The following is a 25,518-nucleotide window of genomic DNA, read 5'->3' on the forward strand; positions in this document are numbered from 1 at the left end:
GGAATAAAAATTGAGAGTGTCATCATTTTGAAAAAGAAAAAACTTCCTGTTTAGGCAAGACTGAATAAATATGTGTAACTACTGCCCTCTTGGGTTGGTATAAGGAACATGTTTTTCAAAATAATCTGTGTTGAGATTTCTCTTTCTTCTTTTCAAGGTGTTAAAATCATCACACAACAAGTTCAACCAAGTAAAATCTTACCCAAACCAGTGACAGCAACTCTGCCCACCAGTAGCAATTCCCCTATTATGGTGGTTAGCAGTAATGGTGCAATTATGACAACTAAACTGGTAACCACTCCTACTGGTAAGTTTTTTTGAGCGTCAGTCCATTCATTCATCATTTCTTCATTGAGTAGTTTCTTTGTATCAACACAGTGCTTACACTGGGAATGTAGGAATTAATGAGACAATTCTTTAAGAGGCTTTCCCTCCAACTAAAATTAGCTTTCTTATATTATTGTCATGGTCTTCTGTTTTTTTTTACTTTATAGCACATACTGCAGTTTCTCATTTCTTTGATTATTTGTTGATTTACTGTAGTTCACCTTGTTAGACCATAAGCTCCATGATAAGGGACCGTCTTTGTTTTATTCACCATATATATGTTGAGCTGGTCTGAAAGTAGGTGTTTAGTCCGGATTTGTTGAGGGACTGAAAACATACTCTCTCAGCCCAGAAGGATTGTACTCTTAGGAGGTTGAAAGTCTATATTACATTGTGGTGTAGTAAGCATTACTCTGACGGAGAGAAGCACAGGATGCCTTTTCGCCCAGATATGAGAGCACCCAGGCTATGTCCAAGGAAGTGACAGTGTAGAACATTTTAAATAGTACCACCCTTTGTATCCTTGAGCAGTTTACTAATCCCTCTAAGTCTTTTCTGTTGTCTGTTTAAGTGGGATAACAATACCTGTACCATAAGGTTATTGTAAGTATTAGAGGAAATTAGGTATGTAAAGTCCCCAGCAGAGTAATAGCTGTTATTATTAATTAACGTAAGAATTAGCTATTACTATTATTTTATTTTATTTATTTTTTTTTAAAGATTTTATTTATTTATTTGAGAGAGAATGAGTGAGAGAGAGCATGAGAGAGGAGAAGGTCAGAGGGAGAAGCAGACTCCCCAAGGAGCTGGGAGCCCGATGCGGGACTCGATCCCGGAAGTCTGGGATCATGACCTGAGCCGAAGGCAGTCGCCCAACCAACTGAGCCACCCAGGCGCCTGCTATTACTATTATTTTAAATTTGTATAACTCTTACCAGATTTTTTGAGAAGGGCCAGTACGTAGATGATAGAATCTAAGTAATGTAAAATGATACCCATCTCAAGTTTATAAAGCTATCATTTATTGGCCAGGATGTAAAGGTCTATGCAGACATTACACTTAATCTCCCTTAGGCTGATATCTCCACTTTTAGCGGCAAAACAGAGACTGATGTAAAGCTTGCCCAAAGTCATGCAGCCAATAAAAGGAAGATCTGGGATTTGAACCCCAATCTGTTTGACTCCCTTTTTTTCTTTTAAATTGTGACAAAAATAGAACATGAAATTTACCGTTTTAAGGGTATAGTTCATTGACATTCAGTGTCGTTCATATTATTTTATACCTATCAATCACCATCAGGCTTCAGAATCTTTTCATCTTCCCAAACTGAAACTCTACACATTGAACAGTAACTCTCCATTACCACCTTCCCCTAGTCCCTGCCAGCCAGCATTCTACTTGCTGTCTCTGCAAAGCCTGTGCTTTAAAAACATGGTACTCTTGCATTAAATTTATCATACTCCACCCTCCTCGCCCCCTGCCCCAAACATTTTTCCATTTGGTACAAAGATAATAGTGTTATCTATATATGATTCTTTACCTTAGGGAAAGGTAGTAAAAATAATAATGTGTCTGTGCCTTTGTATCTATGTTAGAAATGGTGTTTCTATTTTTAAAACAAAAGCTTATGTTTTGTTAAAATTCAGCTGATTCACATTATGTTTGTAGCATATTTACTTTGCACTAGATTTTTTTGAGGGGGATTCAGATGTATGTTTGTAACCAGTTTAAATTAATTCTACCTAATGTTCTTCTTTGTTTGAGTTGTGATTGTATTAAAAAGTTTTAAAATATCTTGCTAAAAGCATTTTTGCAGGATAACCATTGAAAACGGTTATCACGATGACCATGAGAAAGCATGAAAAAATGCTTTCCTGTCAAAGAAGGTATTATCTTAATCATCTTCATTCTTCCCCAGACTAATAGTTCTTAGTTCAAGAATAGTATTTCTGAGTTACTGGACTTGTAGGAAACTATGACAGGCTCATCTGATTAGTTTTTAATTCCTGTTTGGGAAAAGAAAGAAGTCCTTAGGATAGTGGGCAGGAGTGCAAAATCCTTTGAGAGACATGAAGAAAAATATTCTAACAGGTCAGTTAGAGTTGAGGAAATATGTAAATAGTGAAATTTTTTTTCTAGAAGAAATATTTCTGGCAACTCTTGGCAGCTTCAACTTTAATCTCTAGTAAAATGATGGAATAATTCTTTAAAAGATGGAAATATATTTAGAGAGTAGCAGAGTACAAAATAGTAAAAGTTTATAAAATTTTAAGCAAACAATACTGCCTTATTTGCTGAGTGCTGACATTGGGTTTGGCACTGAGACAGCATAAAACAGATGCAGAGATCTTAAAATCTATAACAGAAATATCTAAAATGCTCTGGCAGGGAAGATGATTAAATTTAAGTTTCTTTTGGCATAGAACTAGTGGAAGAAGGGTAGTGGAAGAAAGGAACATGTTACTTGTACTTTTTCTTGAGGTTAGTAATTTGATGCAACACATCACAAAATTTTATGTGTAAAATTAATTCAAATTGACTTGGCCTTAGTTCTTGCTATGTGCATTGAAAACTGGCTATAAATTGTTACTTAATGTCTTGACACCTTGAAATTCCATTTTCAAGTTAAAGCAATGTAGATTACATTGAATTATAGCTGAACTGTATAAATTGTCATTCGTCTATAAGTAATGACAAGTTTTTCTTTCGGCTTTTCCCTTTTTATAGGCACACAGGCAACCTATACCCGGCCAACAGTGAGCCCATCCATAGGTCGGATGGCTGCAACCCCTGGAGCTGCAACTTACGTGAAAACTACCAGTGGTAGCATCATAACAGTTGTACCCAAGTCATTAGCCACCTTGGGGGGCAAGATAATTAGCAGTAATATAGTTTCTGGTAGGTATATCTGAAATATGTTAAAGCTATAGGTAACTTGTAAGAGGAAAAAGCTTTTCACTGTTGAAGGATTCTTTTTGATCTGTTTTCTGCTTACGATTCTGGAGCTTTTAGTCCTGATGTTTAGTGATTTTAAGTCTAGTTTTTTATTTCTAGTATTAAGTTTTCACACATTAAGTTTTTGATTTTAAAATAGAACATTTAATTGTTTTTCATCAGAATGGAAATACTGTGATTTACATTTATATGGAGATTTTTCATTTACTAAGTATTCTCCCATTTGTCAGTCCTTTCAGAACTGATAAATCCAAATAGTTGGCATCACCCCCAGTTAACAGGTACAGACAGATTTAAGTTTAGAGATTTAAGTTTAGAGAGATGAGATTGACCTATCCAAGACCACACAAGCTAGATAGAGACCCTTTTTTCATAGAATAATCTTATTTTCCTATTCTTTTAAATGTATCTTGAGAACTCCTCTGCCCCCACTTAATGGCTATTCATCCAAATATGTTTGAAGGACTATATCTCATAATTTCATTTACTAATGTCACTTTAGCTTATTAAAAATAAAAATAGTTGAATATCTTTTTATTTTCTTTTCATCATTATATTGATTGTTTACTTTTAAGAAATATTTTACTCAGATAGTAAAAGCTAATACTTATTGGTATTTTGGGACTTTACCTGGTTTTTATCAGCTCATTAATTCCTGCAGTTTTGGACTATGGACTCTGAATTGGAATGTTAACATAACATCTATTTTCTTTATTAGTTTTTAATTAAAATTATGTAAATAATCTCTCATCAAGCAAGCCCTGTGGACTTTAACTGTCTACCATTTTTGTGGACTAGCCATATTTTTTATGCCCCTGGTGAGTTGTTCTGTGAAGGGATTGAAGTACCTGGTAATATATGATGTTGCTGATAACTCAGGGACTGAAAGAAAAAAAAAAAAAACAACAAAGCAGGGCATGATATTGGCATAAAGCACAGTATTTAAAGCTGCTAATATTGGCTCTATTTTTAAGTGTAAGTGAGAAAATCTGATGTTTGCCAAACTGAGGAGGGTGAAACCAGTAGGGAAAGAATCATCATACTCTAGCTTTAAGAGGATTTTTTTAAATAACACAGTGAAAACTCAAATTATGATTTATTACCTGACAGTATCTTAATGGTATAGAGCACATTCTAAAACATTTTTCAAAAAGTGATCATTCTTCATTGGTATGTAGCTTTTTATCACTATAATGGTTTTTCTTTACTTACATATGAATTCATAATAACCTTACAGCTTGAAGGAATGTCTAGATGTCATGAGGCCACTGTTGTCAGACCTTCTTCATGATATAGCTGCTTTGTACCAGGTTAGAGCAGTATAGTAAGCAAGCATATTTTCCTGGAAGCCAGAGATCTGTATCCTATACATGTAAACATTTTATCCACCTTTGTATGTAAATATAAAACAACTCATGGTTAGCTGCTATTTCAAGTACATTTGGTATACATGAGAAGAGTTCTTACACTTTTCTAGTTTGTACTTGGATGAGAAGAGTTCTTAAACTTTTCTAGGATGTACTTGTCACAAAGTTGAAACAGTGCTGTTCGTTGCGTGGAGCTTGTTTTGTGTCTACTTCCACCTCACTGACACTTTTATTTTAAGGAATCTCTCATTTCTGACTGCTCTAAACTGATCCTTATTGCATATCAATATTCCTTATAAAGACAGTTCTCTTATTTTGTAATGTTTTTGTTACTTCGTGATAGTGGGATTACAGTTTAGTTTATTAGCAGTTTTCAGACCCTGGTTATCTATTCACATAGAACTGGTAAGCCTAGTTGGATGAATTTGGGTAATCCATAATTAGATGCTGGTTTCTAGAGTTTGTACCTACCCTACTCCCTTATCCCCAAACAAAAATGAAACACTTTTCTTAAAAGACACCCAGACATCTGGGGTGCCTGGGTGGCTCAATCGGTTAAGCAGCTGCCTTTGGTTCAGGTCATAATCTCAGGGTCCTGGGATCAAGCCCCACATTGGGCTCCCAGCTCAGTGGGGAGTCTGCTTCTCCCTCTCCTTCTCTCCCCCCTGCTCATGCTCTCTCTCTTACTGTCTCTCTCAAATAAATAAATAAAATCTTAAAAAAAAAAAAAAAAGATAGCTAGCTGTAAGACTAGAAGGCTTTAAAAAGGAAAATGATACTTTCCCCCTTATCATGGGTAATTTGGAAAATACAGAAAGATATAATGAAAATTAAAAACATATGATTTTTACCATCCAGAGAACTATGTTAAAATTCAAGTGTATATATTTCTGTTGATTCCTTTTTTCTGTTCATTTTTTTTGGTTATAAGTGAATGTATGTGTATTTTTAAAATTACATTGAAATCTATTATAATCAGCTTTTACCCTTTTTTCATAGAATAATCTTATTTTCCTGTTCTTTTAAATGTATCTTGAGAACTCCTCTGCCCCCACTTAATGGCTACACAATGTTTCCTTATATGATGCACCATAGTTTAGCCATTTTCTCATTATTGAATGTTTTAGGTTGCTTCCAATTTTTTTGGTCATTATAAATAATCCTGTGATAAACATTATACATAAATTACGTGATGTTCTTACTTCCTCTTCTCTAGAAAGCAAGGTCATACTTCCAAAGTGCTTTCTAGAAAGGTCAGATTTTTCTTTTCATTAGAATAAACTACTAAACGGAAGGCATGACTATTTTTGTAGTTATTTAACTCCTCAGAATCAGATATTTACTTCTATATATATATGTAGAGAGGCCTATCAGATATGTAAGTTTTTTGGTGAACTTTGTTGAGGGTTGGTTAAGGGAACCATGGCTATTTTATGCAGAAGATTGTTGCATCCTTCAGAGATGAACTCATCTTCACTTGAAGGACATTATGAGAACCTGTGACATTGGCAAGACTTGATTTTGATTTTCTTGATCCTTAGTACAATGTTCAGGCAAGGGCCTAGTGTTTATATATCTTTCCATTTGTTCGTTCATTTGCTCATTCTTTGAGGAAAGCAACATAAAACATTACCCAAGAGATCAGATTGTTAGAGTGATGAAAAAAATCTCTGAATAGTAAAATCTGGGCCAATAAATTAGTTTCTTTAAACCATCCTACCATAATGCTCACATTTTTACAGGAATCTTATTTTTAAATAGAAATCCCTGGAATGCATCCAATATCATAGGCCATGATCCAAATGTGAGTTATAGTTAATTTGCACAGTAGGTGCAATTTATAACTAAAGACCATATATATAGTGGGTCCTCTGATATTCTATGAGCTAGGTCTTTGGCTGGGTGCTGTGATACATAGGGATGTACATGGATGCATTCTCTGCCCTAAAGAATGCTAAACAAATGAACTTTTATAAGCTCTGTTGGCATGAGAACTGTAGACTGACTACAGTGAAAGTGTAGAGGAAGACCTTTATTTTAAATTTTTTAGATTCATTTATTTTAGAGAGAGTGGTTGCCTATACAAGTGGGCAGAGGAACAGAAGGAGAGGGAGGGAGAGAGAATCTCCAGCAGACTCCCCATAGAGTGCAGAACCCAATGAGGCGGGGCTCAAATGGGGGCTTGATCTCACCACTCTGAGATCATGATCTAACCAAAACCAATAGTCTGATGCTCTGAAACCAAGCAGGAGTCTGATGCTCAAACAACTGAGCCACCTAGGCACCCCTAGAGGAAGATCTTTTTTTAAAAAAATGAATAACACTTGTTTCATCCATACAACATAGTTATCAACTGAAAGAAACATGCTCACTGGAATTTCACACTTTAATAACTTGATAATTCTAGTCATAAACTATTCTGTTTTAACATGACACTGTACTTTTTCCTTATGTTATGCCTTTTTCTTCTGTTTTCTACCTTCTCCCCCCTACCCTTCATTTTGTTAAGCTGGTGAACTTAATTTGCAGCTGTTCAATAAATTGACAAATCCTTGTAATGGAAAGTTTCAGGCAGTGACTTTTATTTTTTTTTTTTTTAAGATTTTATTTATTTATTTGACAGGCAGAGATCACAAGTAGGCAGAGAGGTGGGCAGAGAGAGAGAGAGAGAGAGGAAGGGAAGCAGGCTCCCTGCTGAGCAGAGAGCCCGATGCGGGGCTCGATCACAGGACCCTGAGATCACGACCCGAGCTGAAGGCAGAGGCTTTAACCCACTGAGCCACCTAGGTGCCCCCAGGCAGTGACTTTTAGATACGAATATAAGGCACTTGTTTAGCAAGCTTTTCAAAAAAATGGTCCTTGTACTTTGGTGAAAGCTTAGTTTACATTTCCTTGAGATAATTTTTAATGCTTACTTTCTAAAAACATTTTTATTAACCAAATATTTAGTGAGGCTGTATTGTTGAAGGAGTCATAGTAATCAGTCATGTATGAGGGATTGAAGTTAAGAGTTGAAGTTGATACATATGAATAATGGGCAGTGTGGTCTTTGTGGCTCTTAACAGCTTACTATTCAAAAACTACAGATAGAGGGGAAATCATTTGTGAAGCTGGTGTTTGGATAAAAGTGTGTTTTTATGTAAGCTGACGGTGTTATCTTGGACAGACAAGACATTAGATGATGGCAAGTATATTATAAAGATATATAAAGTAATAAGCAAGAAGATTGCCAAGAACTGACTAGAATATTCTTGTTTTTAGTGTAACCTCATTTCTAAAACTCTCGTCAGGAATGCTGTTTTTCTCGTAGAAAAGAATAAAATTTTGTTTAATTTTTCTTCTTGGGAACATATTAATCCATCATGTTTTTAAATGGTACCTGTTCTGTGCTTAGTCATTTGATAAATGATATGCAAGCCTAGAGAAGAAAAGTATGACATGTCTGTTTTCATGGGCAGAGGAAATCATAGGCATAGAAGTAGCATTATAACATATGCTTGAGGACCAGTGTGGACCAATGTGGAAAATAACACACTCAAGGATAATCCTGAAAATTAAAGTCTGGCAAAACCTGGAAACCTGAGAGGAATTTGGGCTCTATGTGACAGGTAATAGGAAACCATAATGAAGAAGTTACTTACTAGACTAGAGTTTGTGGTGTATATTATGGAATAGGAACAAATAAGATCAAATAGGTAGATTAAGGATCAGGTCATGTAGGATTATGAAATCTAAGAGGGAAAGTTAGAACTAGATAAAATAGGGATTAGGAAAGTTTGTTTTGTTTTATTTTGTTTTAAAGTAATCTCTATCCAGAATAGGGCTCAAATTTACAACCCCAAGAGTCATATGCTATACTGACTGAGTCAACCAGTAGCCCTGGGCAGGTTTTGACCAGTTTCACATTGGGTTCTTGACATGATCAAACTGTTTTTTTAAAAAGAATGTTTGATATAGCAGGAGCATGAGAGCTATTTGTATCATACAGAAACTTGAAATAGGGAGAAAATATGGGAAGCCAAAAGAGAAGAGGGTCTGTCTGTTGACATTGATAACATTTTGAAAGAAGACATAAGTTGATGACAAATCGAGTTTGTTCACATATTCATTGAACAGCTGTTACTGAGTAATTGCCATACAGTGTGTGATAAGCCCTGAGGAATTAGGGATGCAAAAAGATAGAGTTTGGAGCTCCAGGGGCTTTCACAAAGCAGGATTTGCACCAGGATTTCTAACTGTGACAATCAGAAGAATATAGGGTACAAATTTGATAGGTATAAGAGAAGTAGGTTGTGGAAGGATGTAAGGAAGAGAGCACAATAATATATTTGGATCAGTAGATGTAGATCTACTGAATAGATCTTAATTGTTGAAAATATAAATCCATTTATATAAATATATAAATTGGAGTTTCATCCTCATGCTCTTCAGAGTGCTTCAGATTGGGCGCCTGGGTGGCTCAGTGGGTTAAAGCCTCTGCCTTCGGCTCAGAGTGCTACAGATTACAAGAGCATGTGTTTAATCTGTGCCTTGGTCTATGAGTGTTTGGGTTTTTTTAATCACATAAGCATAAATGGCTTATTTTCATAAATTTTCTGTACAGTCTAAAGTGAATTTTGTTAAGTATTTACCTCTTTTTAATGTTCTTTTTTGTAGAGTTTTTGCATCACACTAGTCAAATAAATATAATACTGGGTTTGGGGAAACTTTTGTCGTGGAAGGCAGATTTTTATTTGTTTCAATTAACTAGTCAGGGGAGGAATATTGACGGGGAAACTGATAGTGATATTTTAGATTTTGATTTTGGTTTACAGGTTTTCAAATTCCAAAAAGATGACTGCTGTAAAAGTTAATTCTTAATACTCTCTCATTCTAGGACAACTTCTACTTACTGTTCCAAGCCTTCATTTTCATCCTCATGACAACTTTTGTGTCATTTGGGAATGACATTAACTACATGTATTAATTATATACGGCATAAACAGAAATAACCAAATATCACTAGTCCTTTACTCAGGCCTCCTTTTCTCCCCCCTTCTCTAAGGAACGACTACCAAAATCACTACAATCCCAATGACTTCCAAGCCCAATGTGATTGTTGTGCAAAAGACTACAGGAAAAGGAACGACTATTCAAGGCCTCCCCGGCAAAAACGTTGTCACAACATTGCTAAATGCTGGAGTAAGTAAGAGCTTGTACTGCAGACTCAGCGAATCCACTGAGGATTTTAAAGACCAGCTATATAAATATTTGCCTAAGGACTTCAGAACCCCACAATGGCCTGTATGGTTTGATTTACCACTACTGTGATGTAATAACTGTTAAAACACCACCAACTGATGCCATTTTTCACAGTAATTTCTAAAACATGTTGCTCATAGCTACATTGCTTATGACCATGATTTAGATGCTTAGCTTAGTCCAGATGGAGGATTCCACTGGCTTAACTACAGGGAGACCTCTGTTAGAGGACAGTTTTATTCCTGCCTCTGGCCAGTAGACACAAGCCTAGTATTGGCCCAGGCTGGGCAAAGTGAAATATTTGGAATGAAGAAAATTAATTGACAGGAATTTACTTTCATAATTAACTGCTTCATTTGTAGTTGTGAAGGCAGTTGTGCAGAGTTAGACAAACCTGGGCTTTGTCTCTTACTATCGTAGTTGTTTGACCTTGGCAAATTTACTCAACTTCTGTCATCCTTAATTTCCTAATTTATAAGTTGGGGATGATCTTTACCACTGAATTTGTTCAGTAACTGGTAGCTGTTTTGAAAATGCTTAGAACAGTGCCTCATGCGTAGGAAGTCCTGAATAAGTAGTTTTTTTCTTACTGTTGTTAATCTTGGTACTTAGCTATTTAGGCTTGGTAATGTCCTGACTTTGCTAGAAAAAAAAATGCTGTACTTCATTTTAGTAGATCTTGAGTAGCTTCCTAGGCATCACAATCTTTATAATGTTAGATCTTTTAATGATCTTATAATGTTAGATCTTTTCATCATGTGGGAAAACATAGCCTGAGTTTACACGGTAAACCAAAATAAAGCCTGGATTAGAATTCCTATTTTCAGAACCCTTTTATAGTCTGGTTTACAATTTCATAGAATTTGATATGTAAGAGGGGATGCCATGTACCCAAAGTCCTGTGGTCACATACATCGAAGAGTCATGTATGAATCCTAGCTGCTAGGTATATCTAACAGCTGGAGTTTGACTCAGGAAATACTAGTAAAATAGAGCAGAGCATAAGACTACACACATGTATATGCATCTGTACTCAACAGCTTGTTTACCTGGGCATGTCTACACACATCAGAAGAGCTTCTTCAAAAGATAGCCTACTAGTTGGTTTTGATAGGCTTTGAATGAGTCATTATACTTGGACAGGGCCCATTAAGCTATTTGATAGGTAGGCATGCCCACTTGCAAACTAGTGGCTCTTGGCAAATGAACTAGAGCTCCTTCCAAAGCTGCTGCTGTGAAGGGTGTGTTTGTATTAAAATAAGTAATAACAGGAGTGATAGACACTTCATATCTCCCTGAGATAACTATCTCCCTTACAGCAAATAGTTAAACTTGTGATTTTTTATAATCCTATTTAGCTCTAAATTCAGAGTAATTACCTTCTACCAGCTCACCTGGGTACTTTGTTCTTACTGGCTGCTAAGTTTAGATGGCCACACATTTAGATGATGATGACTAAAAGTTAAAAACCAATAAGGTAAAAATTTTTCTTTTCAGTTTTATGGATTTTAACTTTTAAGAATGAATTATTTAGTAAAATCACCGTTTTTGAATTTAAACTCAAGTGTTGACTCTATAAATGACAGAAGGTACTTAAGAATAGAGCAGACAAAAGTGAAAAAATGGTGAAAAGTTAATGGCTTAAGCTATCTAGTTAAGAGACTAAAGTGATATTAGTAACATACTAATAATAAAACATGGGAAATGCCCTAAGTTCGTCTTTTGTATTTCCTGTATAACCTCAGAACATTTGTTAATATCTGCTGATTTCATCTCTTGCCCATGCTTTTTTTGCATAGAGATTGCTGTGTGTCCTTATAATTTCGTATTTGGGGAGCTTATTTTATTTGTAGGTATACATTTAGCTATTGGTATAATGCACATTAATTTCTTATTACATTAATGTCTATTTTGGTTAAATTAGAAAATAAAGGTAATGTTTATTTTACCCAAAATAAAATTTGGGTAAATTAGAAAATAAAGGGGGAGACTTACAATCCCAACTCTTAGAGATAGCTATTGTTACCATTTTAGTATATATTCTTATATAATTTCCTGACTATTTTAATGTATGTATTTTATGAATGTGACATGGTAGTAAATATTCTTACGTGAGATAATTTTTAAAATTCACTTGTCAAGAAATAAGTAATGCTTTCTTTGGACCAAAAGTTGGGCAGATGACTTTTAGGACTGTCTCAACTATGTCTAGGATTTTTGGTCACCTAAAAACATTGTACTTTGCTATTTAATTTACAGTTCTTTCCCCATCATCCTGGTAAAACCTTGCTGTGTGATTTTTCAATAAAAGGATTTTTTAGTTTTTGGCATTTAAATACATACAAATCTCATATATTCACTGACTTTAATTTAGGGAGAAAAGACTATTCAGACGGTGCCAACAGGAGCAAAGCCAGCTATTATCACTGCTACAAGACCCATCACCAAAATGATTGTAACTCAACCAAAAGGAATAGGTTCCACAGTTCAACCAGCAGCTAAAATCATCCCGACAAAAATTGTTTATGGGCAGCAAGGGAAAACACAGGTATGCTATAAGATATGGTGGCTTTGGGGGCCCCTGGGTGGCTCAGTGGGTTAAAGCCTCTGCCTTTGGCTCAAGTCATGATCCCAGGGTCCTGGGATGGAGCCCCACATCGGGCTCTCTGCTCAGTAGGGAGCCTGCTTCTCCCCTTCCTCCCCCCCCCCCCACCGGCCGCCTGCTTCTCTGCCTACTTGTGATCTCTGTCTGTTAAATAAATAAATAAAATCTTTAAAAAAAAAAGATACAGTGGTTTTTTTTTGGCTCTGGCATATTTCAAATTCCTAAAATTCCACGCTAGAAATTTGAATGAGAAGATCAATAATCTTTTAAAAGATCCGATTGTTAAGTTATGACCAAATGTGCATAATCATCTGTTTTCAAAACCTGTGTTTCTCTCTTCAGTACTTTTGGGGGGGGGGTATCTAAATATTTGTGCCATGTCATGAGCAAAGTTTGGGGAAATAAACACCCTTGGAATAAGATTTGCTGAAGGGATATATTATTATTTGAGAAGTAGATGCTTGAGGGAGAGTGGTAGTTATTTGGACTCTCTCAGAAACAAGTATTTTTTATAAGCTGGTATGGCCTTTGAAAGCACTTTAAATACTTATAAAATTTGTTTTACGTGAAACCTAAGTAATAGAATAGCTAGAGATCTGTTCATTTTTCAAGCAATAGAACATAAGGGAATTTTTCTGGAAATTTGCCTAGAAAATTGAGGCTAAGGATTTAATCTTATGTTGCTAGACTACTATTTATTTTATAAAGTTCCTACTTTAAATGCTTTATGAGAACAACAAAGGAAGTAATGTCAACTTTGGTTGAGAAATATCCTAGAATTCTTGTAAAAGGTTTTATTTTCCTTTAGTAATTTGCCTTTAGGATCAATTCCCTTAGAATCATAGTGAAATAGTATACACATCTAAACAAACAAGTTTTGTGATTAGAGATAAGTCCAAATTGCCTAAGTTTTAACTGGTAACAATTCTCATTTGCTCCATCATTTGCATCATAGTATAACCCGTGTTTTCATTCTTGAATTCTTGGAAATGGGTGAATTAGTGGAGTCTGAAAAGGTTTCGAATCTTACATATTGGAGAAATAAAAACTAAATGTGCTCAGTTAACATTTTTATTCTAGGCACCCAACTGAAGTCAGCTCCTAGAGTTAGATTTTGAAGTGGAATGGTTCAGTTTGAAATCTTTATCCCATTTCACTTATTTTAATGTCTGTGCTTTTGACCTTTGCCAGGAATTGATCTACCACATGTTTCATGTTGCTTCTAATTAACAGTTGTCTAAGTCAGTGTTGTTCTGGGGATCTTTCGAAGATGATGTAGGTCCCCACCATTTTGTGCAGGTGTCTCAATTAGGAATTTCATTTGGTTGTTAATGAAAAGAAACCTGAAGAACAGTGGCTTATACAAATAAGGGTTTATTTTTATTATGTTAATAATAATGTGTTAATTATTTTATGATGTTAATAAATGTTCAGAGGGAGGAAATTCTAGACTGTTCTTGTGGCATTGGGAATCCAGGCTCCTTGTGTCTTTCTCTTCTGCTGTCCATAGTATGTGGCTGTCTTTCTACTATATAGCCCACAGATTGTAAAATGACTTCTGAAGTCATCATAGGCAAGAAAAAACAGGGGAGAGCCTCTTGTCAAAACTGTGGCTGTTGCAGTCTGGCATGTACCACTTAAAATCTTGTATGTGGCTTGATTCTAATTTGGTCATAGATTGAATTAGTCTTTGATGAACAATGTTGTGCCCAAAGCATAATAAATATACAGAATGCAGCTTCCCATGTCAGGAAAATATTATTCATGACTTGAAGTTTGGCATTTTAAATAGTGCTCTAAAGTTTAAGCTGGGTGTATTTCTGATTTTCTTCTAGGTTCTAATTAAACCCAAACCAGTGACATTTCAAGCCACAGTTGTTAGTGAGCAGACAAGGCAGCTGGTCACAGAAACATTACAGCAAGCATCTAGGGTGGCAGAAGCTGGTAATTCATCTATTCAGGAGGGAAAAGAAGACCCACAGAGTTATACAGATAGTAGTTCCTCTTCTACAGAGTCCTCCCAAAGTTCCCAAGGTAAGATCCATTTTACTTCTGATTTATGTAATTGCTTCTGACATAGTGCCCTAGTTCCAAAATAGTTGAATCTAGGGGTTTCAAACAAACATGTATGGTTTGCTTTGTTGATTCTTTTGATTTTCTTTTCCTTTGTTTGATATGTAATCAGTGAGCTGAAGTTTCATTTTTGGTAAGATTTTACCATTCTTTCCTGGGTAGCTTATGTTCATCAAATAATTGGTAAACTTTAGATGGTGATTTTGGCAGGTAGGTGTTAACCAAACTTGAATAGTGCTGTGGTTCTTCTTGTTTCCTTTTGGGTAGTAGGAGAAGTAAGTGGGCAAGAAAGCAAATATATCTTTCGAATGGTTACTGTTGAACCTTGAGAAAGAATCAGGGTGGCCAGAGGTGGGCCATAACTGAGCTATAAGTAGAGTGACCATACATTGCAGTTTGCAGAGGGCAAGTCCTGGTTTATATCTGTTCCATCATAACTATTAATAGCATTCCTTTTTACTCTCAAAGGTATCCCAATTTAGATGATACTGTATGGTTGTCCTAATTATAAGGAAGGAGCTATGAAGCCAGACTATAGTAGGGAAGTTCTTTATCCTCAGTGTTGTTTTAATTATGTAGCTTGTCTAGGACGTCTCTTGAAATAAATTCTTGATCATAAGCTCTGAGACCTGCAAATCTAGTACTAATGTCTGTCAGTTACCTTGACCGCCCTTATTGTCAGATGGTAGGTATATTTATGCCTATGCTTGCTTATATGCTCCAATGCTTCTACTAAGCAAAGCTGTTTATCTTCCCTTGATCATTCCTCACTCACTCCATTCCCTCTCCTCGCCCCCCTATTATTTTTTCTGGAGTGCTTTCTGAACATCTTCACTTTTCTAATGCAGATTCTTCATCTTATGTACTTCTATTATTCTAATTGTTTAGCAAAGTCTTTCCAGATTAATGGGAAGTTCAGATTGCTTACAGGGTTCAAATTCCTGATTAGTCCATTAATTGAACTTGACATTTATATGTATTTTTTTATACTATATATTAAGTATTGTGCTAGGCCCTATAAATGTTGAGTAAAATATAATTCTTGTTAAAATGTAGAATAGGAGATTAAAAAATACACGTACAACTTTAGTATGAGTATAGTAAGTTTATTAGTAACAAACAAAAATGCCAAAGGCTAAAAATTCACACTCCAGTGAGGAGAGAATAAGAAAGCTTCATGAAGGAGATAGCATTTGAAGTGGTCTTTGAAAACTCCTCAGTTAAAAACAAATAAAACTGTTGGTTTTAACAAACAATATGACACTCATTTTAGAGAGTGGATAGTTTTCTTCAGCATATTATCAATGTTAGTAATATTTTCTGGATCGATTTACTGAGAAGATTCAGTTTATCATTCTGTATTGATTATGAATCAGTCTTTGTACAAGTTACAATGGAGTGATGCCTGTTCTCTATTTGATTTGATCTTTATTTCATAATGATTTGCTATTTAAAGATTCCATTCTTCCACATATCGGCTGTATTTTCCTCTTTTACTTTTAAGTCTCTGGTTCCTTGAATAATACATGTCATTTTTTTCCTTGAGAAATATTTTTATAGAGGACAGGTAAAATGTTTAGCTTATGAGTTGGTCCTAAAAGGGGGACATGGACAGTAGATGTTTTTATATCCATAATCTCGGATTATCTTGTGAAATTTCAAGTCTTTTCCTAAGGGAGCTGTAAGCCAGTCATTACTTCCCAAACATGCCGTTTCATTAGGCAGTCTTAAGTGTTCATTCTAAGAATGCGACAGAAGTTTGGCTATTTTTGGAAGTGATTGAGTGGAAGGTTTTCTGCTTTTCAATCTCTTATTATACATGGCTTCATCTATTTTTATTTATTTGTTCTGTATTATTACATATTATTTATTTTAAAAATATTCTGTAATACAGAAAAAGTTAACAATTCAGGATACATATATCTAGATTATAAAGCCAGTTTTTATTATCCTTATCACACTCATATCTTTGTATAGCTCCTTAGTGCATTCTCACAATGACTGATGATCTATATGCTGTGATTTAAAGAGAAAGGGATAGAGATTTTGGTCAGTCTAAGATCATGCTGGCATTCAAAGTATATGAGGGTCATACCTGTTGGGAATGTAAGCACTATATAGCAGTTCATTTTTTTCCTTTATATTTTTTTGTAGTTTTTGCCACTCCCCCACCTTTGTTAACTTTTTCTTTTAATGTAATTTCAAACTTTCAAGAAACTTGCAAGAAGAGTTAAATTAAAAAGAGAAATATTAAAGATTTCCTTTTTTTTTTAAAGATTTTATTTATTTATTTGACAGAGATCACAGGTAGACAGAGAGGCAGGTAGGGAGAGAGAGGAAGGAAAGTAGGCTCCCCGCTGAGCGGAGAGCCCAATGCGGGGCTCAATCCCAGGACCCTGGGATAATGACCTGAGCCAAAGGCAGAAGCTTTAACCCACTAAACCACTCAGGTGCCCCTTAAAGATTTCTTTATTTAAATTTTGTTTATTTCCAGTAGGTTTAAGGTGGATTAGGTAGAATATAAGATTATGTGAAGTGAAATGGGAGGGAGCAAGGAGAGAAAACCAAGGGTAGGGATTTAAGATGGAACAAGGTATGAGGCAGATACAGAAATGCATCCTATAAAGACATTGCTTTAAGGAGGCCACAAATTGGTTTCTAGGATGATTTTTCCAGAAGTTTTATGATCTTGATAGATCATGGTGAGGGTGGGGAATAAATCCAGGTTAAGCAAAACATACTTATTGCAAAACTTTCCAGAGCTATTATGTGTTAATATATATTGTGAAAGATGAAGAGAAGAGTATATAATGTAAACTGCTCCCCAACTTTTTTGACCATAGAACCCTTCTTTTGCAGAACATCTTTAGGAACTAATGTTCTCTGAAACATTTTTGAGTGATGCTGTCTAGGCAGTTTAATACCACGAAGGGCTAGGGCTTTATGACAGTACTTCAGTGGAAAAATACATATTACATCATAGAAGGGACATAGACATCTTGGGTTTAGTGTTGTGTTTTTGTTTATTTGTTTGTTTGTTCATTTGTTTTTTGTCAGAGAGAGAGAGAGCACAAGCAGGCAGAGTGGCAGGCAGAGGCAGAGAGAGAAGCAGGCTCCCCCGCTGAGCAAGAAACCCAATGTGGGACTCAGTCCCAGGAACCTGGGATCATGACCTGAGCTGAAGGCAACCGCTTAACCAACTGTGCCACCCAGGCGTCCCCTGGGTTTAGTTTAGAAGGAGTGGTTTAGATGAGTAAGGCAGCTGGGAATCATTTTATGTGAGAAAGTGTTGTTGGAAACAGGACATTTATTATGGAGAAGAGAAGATGAAGATTGGTTTGGGCATATTGGGAGCTGTCAGTTTTCTTGACTGTGATATGCAAGAGGGAAAAGAGTTGGTCTTTGTGGCTACATGGATGGAAACTAGAACCATTGGGTAGAAGTCACAGGAAACCCTGCCCATTTAAGAAAATTTTCTAATTGTCGTAACTGCAGAAATGGGAGGAAACTATCTTAGAAAGTAGTGAGTTCTCTGGTGTTGCAGTTCCTGGATTGGGATACTGTGAAGATTTTAGTATAGGATTGCTAATAGCATGAAATGAACTTTTAGATCCCTGCTAGCTGAGACGTCTGAACTTTTCCATGAAAATGTGGTATGGGCCTTTTATGGTAAAGTTACAGGAAACATTCTTTCATAGAGATGTCTGATCTGCCCTTGCATATAACAGTACAGTGTGTATTTCTGGTACCTAACATGTAGTAGACATCCAGTAAATATTTGTTAAGTGACCTTTGGGGAAAGATATCTGAGGGTTAGCAGACCATCATCCTCAAGACAGATAGGGAAGTCTACGATGCTGCTGTGAGATCATGTTCTTGATGTCTCTGTCTTTGCATTCTGACCTCATTTTCAGACTTAATAGGCAATAGATTTATCTAGTCTAAGAATAAAAGCCAAAGTAAAGAGGAAAATCACTTAAGGATTGGTTTCTACATTGAGAAATGTAGACACTTTGTCACAGCTCTTAGGGTTGCCGCAGTGATACTGTGCAATAATCAGCTACTTTCTGAGTATGGGCAGAAAGAGTAAAGAATCTCTAGCTCCTACAGGATAATGTTATTTGGGGTGATAGGTGCTCCCTTGCAGAGATTTGTTTTCTTTTTTTAGTCTCTTTCTACCTTATCTCTGCAAATGCTATCCTTGCTTTCTTCTGGATATTTAATGAATATACAGAATTGGGTTGCAAACATTCTTTGCCATGGGTCCTCTCACCTACCCAAAGGGGTGCTCTCACATCATTGTGAGAATTTCTTAAATGTGAGAACTTGGGTTTTATGAAAAGAATTATTTCCTAATAAAATTACTTTTCTTAAGTGTAAGTTCTATTTGTCTACTTATAACGAGTAAAGGAAAACTGTAGTATGCGTCACATGACATTTGGTATTGAAGGATAGTGTCCCACAGCCTTCTAGAATTTGGGGAGAAGTTTAATAGAAATTATACACCCCTGGTGTGTCGTATATTCTATCTGGTGTTTGGGTAACTGGGGATGCAGTTTGTTAGTGGTAATTAAAAATTCCAGTCTATTACATATCGATTTTTCTTTGGGAAGGCTGTTTTTTTGTTTTTTGTTTGTTTGTTTTGTTTCTTAAGAGTCATTTCACCTCCCCAACCTTTTTCGACAACTTTGTGGTGTTCAAAAATAAAAGGTTCAAAGGTGAACTTACATTGAATTTTTTTTTTTTTTGGAAGGGGGCTATATGAATTCTTTTCATTCTTCTACAACGCTTTCACTGACTAATCCAAATCAAAGCAGTCTTTTTCTTTCCATGTATTTGTCTTGTTTGCCCTAGTCATTTGATTTTACCCAAGAATACAAAGCTATATGTGTGTTTATTTTATTCTCCTCCATTGTAATTTAAACTTGGGAGTGGGGATCCAACATAATTTTTGTCCTCTGTGGAATCCTGACAAAGGAGCAATAGTCTAGTCCAACCTGCTTATTCTGTAGATGGAAAACTCAGTAATTTGTTGCTTGTTTTAATGCACATTTAGTATTCACATGCCTACTTTCATAGTATAAATATAAAACCTTGGAGTTAGGGCTCTAATTCACTTTGAAACTGACTAAGAGTCTCAGAATCAAGAACTTTTAGGACACAACAACAGTAACATTTCTACTGTCCTTCATAGTTTATGGAGCTCTTTTACATGCATTATTTCATTATATCCTCAGAATTCCTGTGAGGCAGAGAGGTAATTTTATCATTGTCATTTTAGAAATAATGGCGCTAAAACCTAAAGGCTCAACTTGTGAATAATTGCTAGAGCTGGGGCTGTAACCTAAGACATTGAACTCCAGATGTTATATGTGTCCTATTAGATCATCCTGTTTCTAGATCATTTATCCATTCTTGTTGTTGGTGGACAGGATTTCTTTCCAGCAGTTTAGCCATCCAGTAAGTGTTGACTGGATGCTCAGGTTGTAATATGGAACACATTTTCAGGTGCACTGGGGAAAATAAGACTCCTACAGTATTTTGCTCTTACTATACACAAACATGCATCTACTTACACAAATGCACACCTATTTATTATAGCAGTTATCACATTGAATTGTAATTTGTCTTTTTACATGTCTGTCTCTCCAGCCAGATTATGTGCTTCTTGAGCATCCTCTAATTATTCCGTAAGCTCCTTTATATCCTCAGTGCCAATATAGACTCCTGCTTATAGGTGCCTAGTTTGTTGAATCAGTGTATAGGAGTGAATGAGAGAGTGAATACAGACACAAAAGATATTATGCCCTCTGGGGGCTTACAGTCTTCTTGGGGAGATAAAGCATGAAGTTTACAGTAAATACAAAGATTTAAAAAAAAAAAACAATTTGGTTTTTTTTTAAGAGAAACTTTGTTTATAGGGTTTTTTTTTTTTAACTAATATAAAACAGATTCCCAGCCTGTAGTTCATGTAATTGCTTCCCGGCGTCAGGATTGGTCAGAACATGAGATTGCAATGGAGACTAGCCCCACCATAATTTATCAGGATGTATCCAGTGAATCACAATCAGCTACTTCAACAATCAAAGCTCTATTAGAACTCCAACAGACAACAGGTATGAATTCACATGCTCAATTGAATGAAGCATGTTTTCTCTAGAGATGGGTTGTGCTAAAATACTACCACTGTTATATTTTCTTTGTTATTATTTGAGCACATTTCCCCCCTCTGGACTGGTCTGTAGTCATTGCTGCAGTCTATTTGCTTGTCAGTTCAGTAAGAATACTGAATTCAGTTCAGTAAGAATACTGCCCAGGAATACTGAAGGATAGGCTAGTCAGGGAGAAAAAAAGGACAGAACTCTTTCTTTTCTGTCTCCTGCTCAAAAGGGCAATCCTTGTAGCCTGTTGTCACCAGAAGGCAGTAGTTTCTATCATTTCTTAGCACAAGGGTAGATCCAGTATAGCTGCTAGTTCTATGTAAGAATAATAGTAGGAAGCAGATTGAAGAGCCCCTGCCATCCTCCTCGATACTGGTTGGGCAGTTTTTGGACATAAAACACCATTAATAGCCCTTGCTAGCATTCTAATTGGTTTTATCTTTGTAGTTCATTGTATAATTTAACCACTTGAGCTTCCACGCAAAGCCATCCTTATTTAACGAGATCCTATTGTTAGGATCAGTATTTCTGGTTATTTAAATATCTTCAATAAACTCCAGGCAAAACCTGTGTCAGTTATACTGACTTACCTGTTACAGTAAGTTAAAGATTATTAGGTTACTAAAGGGACCTTAGCAATGATCTCATGCAACCTTCATTTTATGCGTAAATAAACTGAGATCCAAATATGTTACCTAGTAGGCTAGTGGCAGAGCGAGACTCCATGTCTTTTGATTGCTTATTCAGTGTCTGCTCTACTTTTGGGGTGACTGTGATACTATTTTGGTTTTGTTTTGCTTTCTTTGTTTAAATGATTAGCTTGATTTTGTCACATTATACTTCGTGGGAATGATCTGAATGATCATTCAGTGGACTTAGTTACTGGTAACTATTTGCTGTAACACCCACTTTACACTAGCCAAAGAATACTAGCATTTAATATCTTTGGTTAATCTTTCTATTGGTGTTATTTTTGGCCTTAGGCACTTCTTCAGCTTCTTGTCTTTGCCATACTCAGCCATTTGCATTAATGTCTTATAAGGGTAAAACCGAATGAGTAGATTTTATAGAAAAAGTGTTAAGATAGAAAGTAAATTTATTCATGGAACCCATTCTTGTTTCCAGGCCATTCCATAAAACATTTTTGTAGGAACAGAGAAACACTGAAAATTTTTATTCTTTAAGAGTCGTTGAAGACTTGATAAATTTCTTTGGAGATTATCTTGAATTTTTAATAGATCAAATTAAACTGGTCATTATATTGTGCTATTCTGGGTAGGTCTGCCCTAGAGCAAATCATGGTGTATACTGCTTATTCACCCTTTGTTTTCAGGTTGGTGAACTCAAGAAAACCAGGGACTACCTTGAAGAAGGGTAAAGGAAATGTTCTAAGAGGACTGTGTACAAGAGAAACAGATTGTTTGGCCTAGTCATAGTAGGGGGGAATTTTAGTCTGAATGCATATGAATTCTTCTTGCTAGGCTGCTGGGTATGGCTGTACAAGTTGTGCATTCTACAACCATACATAGCAGTCTGCTTTTTTTCTTTTCAATTCATTGTTTCCTTAGTCACTGCCAGTGTAGCACCTCAGAGGTCTGGTTCATTATTCCCATGGACAACTCTGGTTTTGATACTTGTTTGTAATAAAAGTTAACTTTTCCCCTGACTTTTTTATGCAGTAAAGGAAAAATTGGAATCTAAACCAAGACAACCCACTATTGACTTGAGTCAGATGGCAGTGCCTATTCAGATGACCCAGGAAAAGAGACATTCTCCTGAGAGTCCATCCATTGCTGTGGTAGAGTCAGAACTAGTTGCTGAATACATCACTACTGGTAGGTGTCCTTGTAAAAAGTAGTATTAAGGTAGGAGAGCTACCTTTCTGGATTTATGGGATGGTTGTTTGGGGGAGAATATAGTTTTTATATTTCTAGATCTTTTCCAATTTGGTCTGAGAGCACATTCACATTGTCCTTGGGACTTACCCTATCATTAATGATAAGGGGGAAAAAAAGCAATTGGTTGTTGCAAACAGCAAATAATAAAGAATTGAAGGTGCCCGTAAATGAAATCTGTGATTATAAGGTGACAGCTGTAAAGAGGATAAAATACCTTTTATGTAAGGATAGATATTCTGATGCATCTGAATTTTCTAGTTTTTGGGGAGGGGATGTGGGTCAAGGGAGAAAGAAGGCATAAAACCCAGTGCTTTTTTAGTGTAAAGAAAAAAATGGAGACCTTGAAATCCATGTAAATACTTAGGAGTTCTGGTGGAAAGCAAATTAGGTATTTGTTTAAAATGTGGTCTGGCCATAAAACGCTAATGAGATTTTTAGATGGCATAGATAGAAAAGTGGAGCAGGAAGGATCATAGATTCTTTCTCTCATATTCTGGTGAGACCATTCCTGGAATACTGCTTTCTGGTTTGGACACTTCATTACCTAGAGATTTGAAATAGTTCAGAGGATAGTAATTTGAATAATTAGGGGTTGGGAGAAATGACTTATGAGGCAGTATGTCAAGAACACCTGTCTTAAGTTTTCTTAAGCAGTGATTAAAGGAGAATGTAAAGTTAAAAATATTTAAAGGATGTAAAAAATACTAAAACAGAAAAGGAATTCTTTGGTATCATTTTTAAGAGATATTTTTAAAGATTAATGGGTTATGGTGAGTGCTCTGAATTGTGTAAGTCTGATGAATCACAGACCTGTACCCCTGAAACAAATAATATATTATATGTTAATTTAAAAAAAAGATTAATGGGTTAAAATTCCCAGAAGGGAGAATCCAGTTAAAGACTATGGAAAGCCATCTAGCATCTTTCTTTAGAGATATTTAGCAGAAAGCTAAATAAAGCAGAGGGCAGTATGTTGGGGATATAAGTATTAACCTCTGGGGATAGACTAGATTATCAGATGGTAAATGGAGGAAAAGACCTATGATTTCTTCCCTTACTTATCCTTTTCAGAACGCACTGATGAGGGGACAGAGGTTGCTTTTCCCCTTCTAGGTAAGTGGTGTGCATCCATTTGTAGTATAACTGAAGGTAAAAGATTATTGTTTTGGGGGGAACCACTTAAATGGATGCGCTCTACTCTGATCTGGTAGAGGAAAGGTAAGCTCCACTCAGTGAAAAAGAGACTTTCTTTTTGCAGGATAGTGGGATTCTTTCTCAGAAATGAGCAGTTTGACATTGAAAAAAATAAGAGCTGTTTAAAGAAATAAGTGACTGTTTTATGCTGTTGATATGGCCCAGTTAAGGTCACTTTCAGCTGTTTTCCATATGTTCACTCTCTGACTTCCTTCCATAATCTCCTTCCCATCATATCCTCAGCCACAGTAAGGATTTTCTTTGACTTCAGATCCAGGTTCCTGGCCCTGATGTATTATCCTACAATAGGTATTAGTTTTCTCTGACTTTCCTGCACACTGGGGAATTACTATGAAGGAGTTTATAGATCTTGAATGAGGATTATTCTTAAATGATTTTAGTTGATCTTCTATTAAATCCATTTCCTTTCTTAATAAAAAATTTAATGTTATAATCATGAAGATTAGTATGGGCAGCAGAAATGTTCCATATAATCTGATAATTTCATAAAAGATTATTATTTTTCAAATGTCACTCATTTCTGATGATGCTTCTATCAGTTAAAAAACTTAATTAGTTTGTTTAATTTTAATATTAGTATGATTTATTTTTTCTCCTTAGTCACATTATAAATGATTTAGAGCACATGCAGGCATATGTATAAGCAGCAATAGAAAAACTGTTTGTGAATATAGACAGAATGAGTTACAAAAATAAGTAAAGCTTGTTTATATTACATTGGATAGTTTTAGTTCTGTACTTAAAATACCTAGGTGGTACTTTGACTTTGATTTCTGTAGTGATCATCTTCTTGGACATTCCACTATCACTTTTCTAAACATGGAACCACTTAATATGGAACTACTTGAAATTGCAGTTTGAGATATTTGAGTATTAGAATCGTGGGTTATTCAGAGAATTTTGGTATTCTCAAAATCCTTACCAAATCTTACAGATTTGTTTTACTCTGTTCTTGATTCAAAAAGTTCATTTCCCAATAACGTAAGCATTTTTAAGGCTCTGTAGAATAAGAAGTGGTGAACGTTTTACTGTTTAAAAAGTTGAAGTTGAAGCTGGTAAGAGATAGTTTGGCATCAGTGTAGACATTGTTTTACATCTGTTACATGGATAGAAATGCCTACCTTACTCCTTTGGATTTTTGTAGTGAGAGAATAAGAAATGGGGTTGTTTTGCTGTTACACTGTATTCTCACCCATTTATGTCAGATCAAAATTTATGATTTTTCTATTCCTATGTTTACTTTTAAGACTTAACAATGTAAGGACCATTTTTAATCTGTTACTTCATTTGATCCTCTTCTAGGTAGAAAATATTTGTTTATTTTCCTATTTAAAAAAACCCAAAAATAAAACCTCTAAGTTTAGAGACTAATAGAATTTAAATGACCTGTTCAAATTCACATAGCTGGGGTTGGTGGCAGAGTGGGACAGAATCCAGGTGTGACTCTTGGTCCAGTTCTTTTTGCAGTATCATCTTGACCTCATACATCCTTAGGAACTATGAGGCTGCAAGACAATGTCACTTCATGTAAAAGAATGAATGCTTCTGGGTTTTATATTGCATTAGGAACTGGGACCAAAAATTAAAGTGTTATCTTAGTAAATTTAGTATTATCTTCATATCCTTAAAGACATTAGCCTGGGATTTGATTGCAGAAATTTATTGTTGTTTTGTT

General features: G+C 35.6%; 1 protein-coding gene across 2 annotated transcripts in view; it reads left to right on the plus strand.

The window, feature by feature from the left end:
• EMSY (EMSY transcriptional repressor, BRCA2 interacting) overlaps positions 1-25,518 on the plus strand; it is an 85,636-nt gene that overhangs the window by 51,130 nt on the left and 8,988 nt on the right. The window contains exons 11-18 of one of the 2 annotated variants that reach the window (XM_080817821.1): positions 158-307; positions 3,056-3,226; positions 9,695-9,831; positions 12,266-12,439; positions 14,332-14,530; positions 20,521-20,685; positions 22,410-22,565; positions 23,700-23,741. In XM_080817821.1, coding sequence (XP_080673947.1) covers positions 158-307; positions 3,056-3,226; positions 9,695-9,831; positions 12,266-12,439; positions 14,332-14,530; positions 20,521-20,685; positions 22,410-22,565; positions 23,700-23,741 — 1,194 coding nt within the window. The remainder of the gene's footprint in view (positions 1-157; positions 308-3,055; positions 3,227-9,694; positions 9,832-12,265; positions 12,440-14,331; positions 14,531-20,520; positions 20,686-22,409; positions 22,566-23,699; positions 23,742-25,518) is intronic. The other variant, XM_080817820.1, reaches the window with a different exon arrangement.

Source organism: Martes martes, assembly GCF_963455335.1.
Source record: "Martes martes genome assembly, chromosome: 10".
Classification (NCBI taxonomy): Eukaryota; Metazoa; Chordata; class Mammalia; order Carnivora; family Mustelidae; genus Martes; species Martes martes.